This window comes from Mercenaria mercenaria, chromosome 11 (genome assembly GCF_021730395.1).
Source record: "Mercenaria mercenaria strain notata chromosome 11, MADL_Memer_1, whole genome shotgun sequence".
Taxonomy (NCBI): domain Eukaryota; kingdom Metazoa; phylum Mollusca; class Bivalvia; order Venerida; family Veneridae; genus Mercenaria; species Mercenaria mercenaria.
In genome coordinates, this window is record NC_069371.1 from 77,043,659 (window position 1) to 77,057,009 (window position 13,351).

At 34.3% G+C, this 13,351-nt stretch overlaps 2 protein-coding genes across 2 annotated transcripts in view; one reads left to right on the forward strand and one right to left on the reverse strand.

The window, feature by feature from the left end:
• Nucleotides 1-1,962: 1,962 nt before the first annotated feature.
• LOC123532379 (growth/differentiation factor 8-like) overlaps nt 1,963-13,351 on the forward strand; it is a 34,096-nt gene continuing 22,707 nt past the window's right edge. Inside the window, exon 1 of the mRNA XM_045313802.2 lies at nt 1,963-2,101. The gene's annotated coding sequence lies outside the window, so the exon portion shown is untranslated. The remainder of the gene's footprint in view (nt 2,102-13,351) is intronic.
• LOC128546836 (uncharacterized PPE family protein PPE62-like) lies at nt 7,804-9,664 on the reverse strand. The gene is made up of 3 exons (XM_053518225.1): nt 9,328-9,664; nt 8,252-9,187; nt 7,804-7,838 (listed from the first exon to the last, which is right to left on the reverse strand). The coding sequence occupies exons 1-3, from the start codon at nt 9,662-9,664 to the stop codon at nt 7,804-7,806; spliced, it is 1,308 nt and encodes a 435-aa protein (XP_053374200.1).

Consider the following 13,351-nt stretch of genomic DNA (forward strand, 5'->3'; position numbering starts at 1 on the left):
ATTTCTTAAAGGAAATGATGAGAATTTCTCTATCATTTGGATGTTGTACATTTAACACTGTATCTGTATATTGTTTTAAATTACTTTTATCTGAACATAACAGAACATAATGTTGTGATCTCACAAAATACACCGGGTAATCGAGTATACACTTAACAACTCAAATCACGTGACATAACTTTAACTCATATAATAACTATTTTTACAATAGATAGAACAGCCAAAAGATCCAACGATGTTAAATTTCATTTCGCCTTCCAATGAAAATACAGTTCCTGATTTTTAATTTAAAATATCCTTAAATCCAAAAATAAATCGCATTGTGGTGTCGATTCAGTTTTGATCTTTAACGTTGGAGAAAGGGGTTTTAGCTGTCACTAAACGTTCTTTTTTTTGGTATTTTGATTGCCGATTTTCAACGATTATTTAGCGACGACACTCTGTTAGTATTTTCTGTGAACGACGTCAGATCGCGGAAAGGGTCATCCTTGATATTGTAGCATCAATGTTGTAATAAACGGTATTTTCTTCCTATAGTGAATGAAGATGTTTAAAGTTTACTTCTAAAGCTTTACTGAAGCAGATCTATACTTAGTAAACACGTAGACATCCGTACCATTGTTAATTGCACAGTTCTAATATGATCTGATTTTAAGAAGGTAAACACAACGATAAACATTGCAATAAACAATAATTGACACGCGAAGGCTGAGAGAACATTTTGACGTCAAGTATGACGTCATGCAGGTTGCCGAATGATGTTCTGCTCATTAATGCACTGAAAAAAATGAAGTTCAGCTTATTTTACCGAATATATCAAATAAAATAAACAAGGTCGTCTTGTGAAGAATCGTCTATTATAACACTTTTAATATTTTCTTTTATATAAACAAAGAAAGATTTTACCGTGTATTGTCTTGTCAATAAGAACACGTTTCGCAAAATGACCTACTTTTGGCTATTCCGGTGTACTCTCTCGTATTTAAAACCGCATTTTATTCCAGATTAGTATCCCTTCCTGGTGTAATTCGAACGTGTTAGAATGGAAATGGCCTTCGTGATTAGATTACTACTCATCTGAACTGAAAACCGTGTTTTATTTGCCAACAAAGCACGCAAAACTAAAATCTATTTCCCAAATTTAACACGGTTCTTCCTTAAAAGGTATTTTACTATTCAAACTAATGCAATTCCTACGCACTTTCCGACGGTAAACCATGCAAATGCCTTGTTTTTTTTTAAAGGAAAAATGACTGAAAGATGTTTTCTTACTGAAAATAATTTAAAGGTCCAATACTAAGGAAAGTGAACATTTTAATTTCTTTTAAAAAGCACAGAAACTATTTCATTTTATTGGAAAATGAAAGTTGGTATGTAGAAATTCGAAATAAATCGCAGTATGTGTACAATTATTATTCTATGAAGTATGAAGAAAGTTAAAAAGACCTGGGGGTCATTCTGTCGATTCATTGAAATTTCAACATAATGCACATACATTTCTTTGAGTTCCAAAGACCTTCTGTAAACTTTGACCTGCCAATCTTCATTATTTCGTGTCTTGCAGAAGTCTATGCACTGGCTATGAAAACAATTGCCAACTCACTTTCCCTTAGTAATGGACCTTTAAATACAACTAATAAATATAAGGTTAAACGACAACCAGAATTTGAGATTTAAACAATACGGCCGATAGAGTCTGTCTTACTTTTATCAATGTCTGTTTATGTATACATTCACTGATGTTACGTGAAGAAATTAATTAATTAAAGTTACTTATGACGTATTTACATATTAAAAGCCAATTTAACTTGCATGCAAACATAGGCAAAGGTCTTGATATGTATTTATGACTGTCCTAATTAATAATGTCATATTAAAGTGGCATAATGTTAATATCTGTAATATGTATGTGACATGCCTATGTAATAACCCATTTCATAAAAAATGAATTAATGTGATATGCTTCATTGTAATATATACTCCTATCATATCAAGCACTGACACCGGTGAAACATAGCAAAACAGGTATTCATACATTCATTTTGTACGCAATGAATGACGGGATACAAGGAATGGATTTAATATGCTTTAATAAGAAAATGTATGTATATTTTATTTAACCGAGAAAGCAAATAGCCCTCTCAATTCAGTTGCAAATAAAGAAAATTTAATTTCTATTTAGATTTCGTAGTTATTATATTAAACAAGTAGTTACACAGCTGACTTCTTTAAATTTCATTTGACATGAGTGGTTTGTATTTAACATATTAATTTAATGTCTTTGATAGTTATAAAGAGAATTCTGCAAGTATTGATAAAATTTGTGCGGCTTCCCTTTAAGAAACATTGTTTGAAAACTAACATAAGGCGTAAAAAAATTGTTTGTTTCCGGTATCCCGACCTACCCTAAATTTTAGGCCCGACCCTAAATGTTTTTATGGCCTTGGAGAATTTTTTTTTCAACTTTTTAACAAAAAGTTGCAGAACCAAAACTGCACTTTTTATGCTTAAAACATGGCCAGTGATGTTAGAAAACAACTTACTGATGCTCTAAAGGCATAATCTCCTTATTTGTACTGATTTTTTGACACAAAAATAGTTTCCGAAAAGTCTCCCTTAATAAAAAAAAAAAATCAAAAAAAAAAAAAAAATGTTCCGACCTACCTACCCTAATTTTTCTGAGCATGTTACCGGAAACAAAGAATTTTTTTAGGCCTAAATGATTGATACAAAATATCAATATTTAGTATGAATTCGGATATTTCAAAAAATAAATACACACGAAAAGAGTTAAAAATGATACCCTGCCCATTTCTAATTTTTCAGTTTGTATCATATGATACCTTTTACATGGCTTCAAAGTAATATTTATGTAAAGGTTGTTAATCAGCTTTAGCTTCTGGTCAAGAAATGGATTTGTTCGAAGTTTTAACAAATGATCATTTACATTTAGATCCATTCACTGGTTAGATTTTCAATGGAGGTATTTTTAAGATAGAGCTATTTTAGTTTAAGTATAAATTTAAACTTCATAAACATATATTGCTTGAGGAATGATGTGGTATATTTTTCAAAGATTTGCATTGACACTTGTATATTTAGTTGTTATTTTTGAGAAATGTAAGTTTGTATTGTCATTATTAACTAAATCTGCTTATTTTGTTTGCGCAGTCAACATAATATTGAGAATAGCGCTACACGCAGTTTTAAAACTTTACTTTAGGTTAAGTTTATTGAAATATATCAGGAACGAATGTAAAATTTGAAATTATATAGAAATCAAAATAAACAGAACAGAACAGAACTTTGTTCATAATGATATGACTTAACATAAGAAGTTCCTTGTCATCATAGTTATATACAGCATGCAGTAATACACTTTTTACATATATACGTACAGTGAGAATGAAAATATACATACATCTATGATAAAAATAATAGCAAATATACCTGATCTTGGCGATCAAATTTATGAATTCGTACTAAATAGTTCATTGACAAAAACAGTACAGTGTAATATGTTTAAATACAAATCGTTTCAATCATACAAGTAATTTAAATCATCATTTCTCATTTTAAAATAAATAGTCTACCTTTTAAATACTTTCATTTAAAGGGGGGTAATTATAACATTTCATTTAAAAATAATAAATGATACATTTTTATTAGGGATTAAACTATATAAGGGTCTTTTTCTTTCTTAAAAAAATCTTTGACAGAAGTTACCAAAACTGAAAAATGTCATGTTGCTTAGATGTGACCGACCACTAATAAGAAATAATATGTATTTAAAAAATACTTAATGACAGGAAATAAAGAAAACTCAAAGTAAAATGTCAAATCATATATGTATGGCAGGGAAAAAGATTGAAAAGTTTGTTAATGTAGTAACTTTTTGAGGAGATATTTTAAAATTATACAATATAAATCAGTATGAAATTGTATTACAAAATCAAAGTTATTTGAAGCTTGAAAATAAATCCATTAAAATGTAGAAATCAATTGTTTGCTTTCACTCTCAAGCAGACTGAAACTTTTCCAACGGGCTTGACAAAGTTTTCATATTTATTAACATTTAGCCTGCTGGCGGCAAGTGGTTTTGCCTTTGCGACAAGTGCAGACCAAGATCAGCCTGCATATCTGTGCAGGCTGATCATGATCTGCACTATTCGCTATTCAGTCAGTAAATTTTCAGTGAACACCCCTTTGAATAATTAGTGGGACTGCCCAAATTGAATGATGGGCCAGTCCATTCAAGAAATTTAGCAGGGTAAAGGTTAAAGTTATTGATTAAGCGTACAGCAAATTATATTTAAGACAAGATAAGATAAGATAGTATTTTGATATAAGTGACTTTTGTTTCGGTACATACTAACGACAGACATTTATGAACAACCAGCAACACTGGCAATTAACAGTGTGAAATTTAAATGCTAATGTAAACGAATGGACATATTATAGCTCTGTCTATATAAAAAGACATAGGTATCAACCATAAAATATATTCATACATTTTTTTTTAATATAGTATATAAGTTATATTCCGGTAACAATGGAAAATAATTATTTGAATTTTTATTTAAGTTATATTCTGGTAACTACGGAAAACACATACGTGTATTTTACTCTTTAAATAAATTATTTGTTCTATAATATTTATATTTTCTTTCATGCCCAGCCCGTAAAACAAGAACTAACATTTATAAAAAAAATGAGGTGTTAGAAAGTTTAAGAAATTCATACGATTTTAGTATTTTTCCCCCAAAAATCCTTTATAATTTTTCTGTAAATTTCATGACTTATTTTTCATTAAATTGAACTAATACAATGTACAAAAACATCAATTTTCAAAAATATGCATTTTACTATAATTTCGAATTATTTTTATATATATTTTGTATCCATAAAAAAATCTACTTATTCCGATTTAGGATCGCTTAAGAAAACCTAAGAGTAAACATTAAAAAGATATCAGTTTTTAACCCTTACCCTGCTAAATTTCTATAATTAACTTGTTCATCTTTCAATTTGGACAGTACCATTAACTGTTAAAAGGGGTGCTTACCAAAAAGACACTGACTGAATAACGAACAGTGCAGACAAAGATCAGCCTGCACATGATGGCCTCAAAGGCAAAACCATTTGCCGCCAGCTGGCTAAAGGTTAAGATAATAAGAATGAAAAACAAAACGCAACAAAAGCAGAAAACGTATAATATCAAAACCAATATCAATTAGCAAAACAAACTCAAATCAGATGACTGAAAATGGAGGGATTAAACAAAGAATCCATGGGAAACAATCTGAAATATATCGTAAATTCTGATAAAAAAGCACATTTGCTTTTACGGAAAGTTATAGAATTTTACCAATATTAATTTAGGTAGAATAAATTTAATCCCAACTGAAGGTCATATAATATTTTAGCTGAAATAAGCAACAGCCTATAGAATTTATGTACAAATTAGAACTATTTGAAAGTGATGTTTACTTATTTAGCTAACCTTTTAATTGGGATGCTGTAAACACCCGTTTCAAAGTAAAACTCACACTGTATTAACTATAAAAGGTTTAGTGAACATGTAATTGGTGCTAATAAATAATATGTTGGTAAGTGCGAATTTTTTAAAAGTGCTCCCTGGAAGATTTGAAAGCACTTGCAATCTGATGTAAAAACAGGCGCCGGCGTCTACAAACACCATAGATCAGTATATGCATCTACGTATATATTTTATGACTGTAATTCGAAGACGCAAGTTTGATTAAGAAATAATATATCCCAAACTGATTTGCCGTCTAACGCTATGACGTAATAATTGTGACGTCAGAAAAATGAATTGTTGAATAATAACACGCAGTTTTCAGCCGTCTTTGTTTAATAGGAAAACAAATCCGGTCGTGTTAGAATTAAGAAATAATATATCCCGAACAGTGATTTGTCGATGAATAAAATCATTGTTTGGAGTTTAGATGCGAAGGAATTATATCACGAGGGCGCAGCCCGAGTGATATAATAATACGCATCTAAACGACAAACAATGATTTTATTCACGCACAAATCATTGTTTGAGGTATATTATTTTGATTCTAACACGTTAACAAGGATTATTATGTACGTCCTTGCCGGTACCCATCAAATTTTTGCCTGATTTCTGTTGATTTCTTTTCCAGCGCGCCGCTATATACCGTCTAACGCCATGACATCATAATTGTGACGTCAGAAATGAATTGTTGAATAATAACACACAGTTTTCAGACTTCTTTGTTTAAGAAATAATATATCTCATCCAGTGATTTGTCGTTGAATAAAATCATTGCAGTTTGACGTTATGACGTAATAATTATGACGTCAGAACAGTGAATTGTTGTAAGATAACACACAGTTTTCAGCCATCTTTGTTTAATAGGAAAAAAATCGGGTCGTGTTAGAATTAATAGGAAAACAAATCGGGTCGTGTTAGAATGTAATTTAAATTGTGCTGGGTGAATTGTAAGTCGTAAAATAGAATAGATATTTAGATGTTAAGGGTACAGTAGCCAGGAAACTTTAACAGTAGGACCGGGACTAGACTGAATAATATGCATTGGGAGCGTATTTATTCCATCGCGGGCAAAGGGCATTTGAGTAATAATGGTGATGGTGTGTAAATAGGGACTGGGAATGTTTTTCTTGGGTTTGTGTATCTTTTATTTGGTGAACACTACATGAATGTGCAGTTATGATTATTAAGACATGCCATTAAGCTGACGATTATTTCGAGGGCTTAGAGCGAAACTGGTCTCTCTGCTTCTATTTAAGAAATAATAAGTTCCCAAACGTGGTTTATCGTAGAATGACCCGAGTTTTGAGTTCTTATGCGTAAGAATATATCACGAAGGCCGTAGGCCTGAGTGATATATTGTTTTGCATAAGAACGAAAAACTCGGGGTTATTCTACGATAAATCACACCTGGGAACTTATTATTTCGATTCTAACACGACATACTAGTATCAACAGTGTTAGCAAAAATAGTAACTACCTTTTACGACCGTGCTACGCACCTGGATCGGATGACGTCATTGCACGCGAGTGGTTTATTGCAGAATAACCAAGATAGATTTTGCTTTACATGTGTGTAGGTTATTTGCTAGTCGTGTTAGAATTCTATATACAGATAGACCAGTTTCGCTCTTATCCCTCGATTTACTAGTTAAAGACTTTGGCCAGAGGTGCCAAATAACTGAACAGTATTCTAGATATGGACTGATAGGTGTTATAAAGGCTTTATTTAATTAAATATCTCCTGATGACGGGTACCAGTACTATGTGACGTAATATTACTCATATTAGTTTAGATCTTTTGAAATTTGTACCGGCACTGGTGCTTTGTCAGTTCAAAGTCATGCAAAATGTAGGAAAACCTTACAGCGTTTTCATTTTCTAATTATTCGCAGTGTCTCGCGCATACACACATTTCTCATGTGACGAAGTCATACTGCTGGCTTACGGATGGTCGGTGGTTCTACCAATGCGCCCGTCTATGCTGAAATAATGCACGGAGGGGCACATGGGGTCTTCTTCCACCATTAAAGCTGGAAAGTCGCCATGCGACCTGTAATTGTGTCGGTATGACGTTAAACACAAAAAAAAGTTACATCGAAACTAACTTTTGAGGATGTTGTTTACAAACTTAGAATCTGGGTCATGTCAGTTTTGTAAACAGATAGATAGATAGATTTATTTGCATATATACATCATATTTTATTACAACATTTCAAACATATCACATAAGATATCACAACAAAAATATATCACAAAAATATTTAAGCACATTTACTAGCACGTAACTTATTAGTGTCTGTAATAACCATTTTATGAATCATAGTTAGCTTACAGATACCTATGCCTACATAAAACATAGCCCATTTTAGTCAGACTTGGAAAAAGGTGTACTGAGAAAGATGTATATATGCAGGATAGCCCATAAAAGTCTAAGACTTATTTCCAATGAGGTCCTCTTGTATATGTTGATTATAAAAAAGTTTTTTAATCGAGTTTATTTTGAGACACACTTCGTATTCGAAGGGGAAGACTCCGAAATAGGCAGTTCCTTAAGCCACCTGGATCTCAACTGCTTTGATATGTGTCCCCTGACATCTTTTATCTGGTCCTTAATAGTACCATTCTTTTGCCAATGCAATAAGTATATGAGCATATATGTTGTTCATAATAATACTTATTGCTTGTTTTATATATCGTGCCTTTTGTTACCATTGCCTATGTAACCATTGCGTATGTAACCATTGCGTATATAACCATAGCGTATGTAACCATTGCGTATGTAACCATTGCATATGTAACCATTGCCTATGTAACCATAGCGTATGTAACCATTGCCTATGTAACCATTGCGTATGTAACCATTGCCTATGTAACCATTGCGTATGTAACCATAGCGTATGTAACCATTGCGTATGTAACCATTGCGTATGTAACCATTGCCTATGTAACCATTGCGTATGTAACCATTGCGTATGTAACCATAGCGTATGTAACCATTGCGTATGTTACCATTGCGTATGTAACCATTGCGTATGTTACCATTGCGTATGTAACCATTGCGTATGTTACCATTGCGTATGTAACCATTGCGTATGTAACCATAGCGTATGTAACCATTGCCTATGTAACCATAGCGTATGTAACCATTGCGTATGTTACCATTGCGTATGTAACCATAGCGTATGTAACCATTGCGTATGTAACCATTGCGTATGTAACCATAGCGTATGTTACCATTGCGTATGTAACCATAGCGTATGTAACCATTGCGTATGTAACCATAGCGTATGTTACCATTGCGTATGTAACCATAGCCTATGTAACCATTGCGTATGTAACCATTGCGTATGTAACCATAGCGTATGTTACCATTGCGTATGTAACCATAGCCTATGTAACCATTGTGTATGTAACCATTGCGTATGTAACCATAGCGTATGTTACCATTGCGTATGTAACCATTGCGTATGTAACCATTGCGTATGTAACCATTGCCTATGTAACCATTGCGTATGTAACCATTGCGTATGTAACCATTGCCTATGTAACCATTGCGTATGTTACCATTGCCTATGTAACCATTGTGTATGTTACCATTGCGTATGTAACCATTGCGTATGTAACCATTGCCTATGTAACCATTGCCTATGTAACCATTGCGTATGTTACCATTGCGTATGTAACCATTACATACGCATTGCGTATGTAACCATTGCGTATGTAACCATTGCGTATGTAACCATTGCCTATGTAACCATTGCGTATGTAACCATTGCGTATGTTACCATTGCGTATGTAACCATTGCGTATGTAACCATTGCGTATGTTACCATTGCGTATGTAACCATTGCGTATGTTACCATTGCGTATGTTACCATTGCGTATGTAACCATAGCCTATGTAACCATTGCGTATGTAACCATTGCGTATGTTACCATTGCGTATGTAACCATTGCGTATGTAACCATTGCGTATGTAACCATAGCGTATGTAAGTTACCATTGCGTATGTAACCATTGCGTATGTAACCATTGCGTATGTTACCATTGCGTATGTTACCATTGCGTATGTAACCATTGCGTATGTAATCATTGCGTATGTAACCATTGCGTATGTAACCATTGCGTATGTAATCATTGCGCATATGTAATCATTGCGCATATGTAATCATTGCGTATGTAACCATTGCGTAGGTAATCATTGCGTATGTAACCATTGCGTATGTAACCATTGCGTATGTAACCATTGCGTATGTAATCATTGCGTATGTAACCATAGCGTATGTAATCATTGCGTATGTAAGGAAGGGGATACTGCTTTTGAATATTACTCGCATGACTTTGGCACAAAGTAGGGATTAAGACAGTGGGTTTCAGTATTATAAACTGTTTAAAGGCGATGCGTTAAGCTTTAAGAAACTGACCCTCGAGTTAATGACCAAAGAAGACACAACAAAAACACAGAATCTCTTCTCATTTCTCGTAAAACTAACAAACCCTTACATCCTTCTTTGTACATAAATGGTGTTCAAATCAATGCGGTGACGTCTCACAAGCATCTTGGAGTTATATTTCAAACGACGGAAACTGGCACGAACATATTGACAGCATTAAAGTAAAAGCATGAAACGTATAAATATGAGAACTTTAAAATTTACTCTTAATCGCATGTCTCTTGAAACTATCTATCTGTCTTTTATACGGCCTCTCCTAGAGTATTCTGATGTCGTATGGGATAACATTACCCAGTATGATAAATTTGAACTGAGAAAATCCAACTGGAAGCATGCAGAATCATCACTGGAGCCACCAAACTCGTTTCCTTTGATAATCTTTATAAAGAAACTGGTTTTCAACCCCTCAAAGTCAGAAGACAGAAACACAAACTCACTCTTTTCTATAAAATGAAAAATCATTTAACTCCACAGTATCTTTCGTCCTTGTTACCTGAAACTGTTGCGCAAACATCTGTATACTCTCTTAGAAATGCCGGCGATTATAGAAACCTGTATTGTCGTACCCAACTTTTTGCTAACTCCTTTCTGCCATTAACTGTCACTGTCTGCAGCCAGCTACCATTAGATCACAGGAATTCTCCCACGTTAAGCATATTCAAAAGACAACTTTATTCAGACGTACAGAAAGTCCCATGTCATTATTATGCAGGTTAACGAATATACCAGATTCTTCATTGGAGACTTCGGACTCACTGCAGCTCTCTGCATGAACATCTATTTTCAAATGAAAAATGTAAACTGTCTATTGTGTGAGTGTGGGGAGGTAGAAAACACATATTTCTTTTTCAGGTGTCCCTTATACCAAAGGGAACGCACAGATCTCCTAAACATTATTAGGCCAATAACCACTGTTACACTAAATACATTGTTATATAGTGATCTCTCAATTTCAAGCACACTAAATGAATCAATATTTCTATATGTACATAAATATATACAAACAAGAAGCAAGGAGCTGCGTTCAATAAACGCTTGATGCCCCCGGGTGGCATCCTTGTCGATACAAAGCAACCTAAGTCAAAAACGAGGTCAAGGTCAAACTGAGGTCAGGTGATGTTTGAAAATGAGGAATGGTCACAGGTTACATCTGTATTAGTATCAATTCATTCTTGTAAGCGGTATTAATGCTAGACGAAACGGTCCCATTTGGTTAACCAAGAGATGACCCATATAAAGCAACCTAAGTCCAAAATGAGGTCAAGGTCAAGGTCAAACTGAGGTCAGGTGATGTTTGAAGATGAGGAATGGTCACAGGTTACATCTGTATTAGTAACAATTCATTCTTGTAAGCGGTATTGATGCTAGACGAAACGGTCCCATTTGGTTAACCAAGAGATGGCCCATATAAAGCAACCTAAGTCCAAAATGAGGTCAAGGTCAAGGTCAAACTGAGGTCAGGTGATGTTTGAAGATGAGGAATGGTCACAGGTTACATCTGCATTAGTATCAAGTCATTCTAGTAAGGGGCATTGATGCTAGACGAAACGGTCCCATCTGGTTAACCTCGTACGGACGGACGGACGGACGGACGGACAGGACGATCACTATATGCCTCTCGCATCAGTAGATGCCGGGGGCAAAAAAACAAAGAGATTTGATACGTAGTTTAAATACTATTCACAATTATAGCCCTACTACACAGCCTTAAGAAAGTCCTCAAAAACTCCATGTTCCTGACCTGTTAATCTCAATTCCTCCTTTCCTGATATTAATATACAACAAAGTTGTTTAAGTTCAGATGTAAGTTCATATAAACAGTTCAAATTTTATATCCGAAAATGTATTCCATTTTATACTACAGTTTGACAAATTTCTGTCTCCTACCATATTGATAAACAAAGAAACTGCAAGCAGAACGTGTAAGATAGATGATTTATTTTGTTACCGTTGAAATTATATTATGTATTTGGAGAGAAACAAGCTATTAGCTTCCTACTCAATCCTCTATGTTGATATATGAAACATTGTAATAACTGCATTTATGTTGAATAAATATTGTTTAAACCAAAAAAGACACAGGCCACTGAAGGGAACAAAATATCTTACAAACCACATTTGTACCATGGCTTACAACAAGTGCAACTCCATACAATAGGGTTATTATAACAGTAGCTTGATCTGGGATGCAGTATTCGGCTCGAGTGGATTTTGCCAGATCGGATCTCACGAGGCGCGCAAGCGCCGTGTGTGATCCGACCTTGCAAAATCCACGAGAGCCTAATACAAAGTCCCAGATCTAGCTACTGTTATAATGACCCTTTTATTATATACCTTTACCATTTTGATTCTTGTTTTGTTCTCGAACGAAGTCTTCAATGTTTATCGATATTAAATGGAACATAGTGAAGTTTTAATGTGCGCTATTTATAGAAATGTATATTTATCATGCATGTTTATGAAAATAGTCCGGCAGCATACAATACGTAAGGTACAATACGGAATTTAAAAGGTACAATACGGAATTTTTGTCTGTCTGTTCATATTTAATTGTGAAATACAAGCCCGATATTTACAGAATTTATATAGGTATATAATAAACGTAAATATTTCACGGCATTTTATACGCTATTTCCAGCTTGAGGGAACCGTCGCAGATTTTTGCTATCCATCTTCAAACTAACTTTATGCCTTTACATGTGCAATGACAAAGTGTAATACCCCCTCCTTAACCATACAAGGTCATAAAATAAATTTGAAGACAAATATCAGAAACCTGTGACAATTTTTCCAAGCCGGAAAAATGTATATAATATGGTGAAAAGTTTTGAGTGTATGAGGATACTACTGTTATTTTCGTTGTTTTTTTCCTGCTTATGTGTGTGCGTTTGTGTGCTTGTGCGTCTGTGTGTCTTGGGCGGTGCCCTAAAGTGTTGTTATATCTTACTTGTCTGTTTATCTATGTAAGTTAGTTATGTGTGTGTGTTTGTCTTTTGTACATGAGTGTCTGTGCTGCTGTGGTTTACGTTGAAGGGTAACTGTGATTAAGGTACTTAGCATCCCCTTTTATGCACCTGCCAATATTTTGCCCGCCCAGGGGGGCGGCGACCGACCCGGGGGAATTTGACATTTCAAAAATTTTGTTGTCTAAATCCCCACCCTAGGGACAACCTTTTTTGTCTAAATCCCACCCTAGAGCCTGGTTGGTACATCAAATGTTTGTCAAATTCCCGCCTGTCGGGAATGGTCTTCTGTCTAAAGTCCCGTGTATGCCCGCCGCTCCCCCGGGCGGGCAAAATATTGACAGGTGCATTATGCGTGGCTCTCAGGCTGTGTTTGTGTTGCTCTGTGTTTCC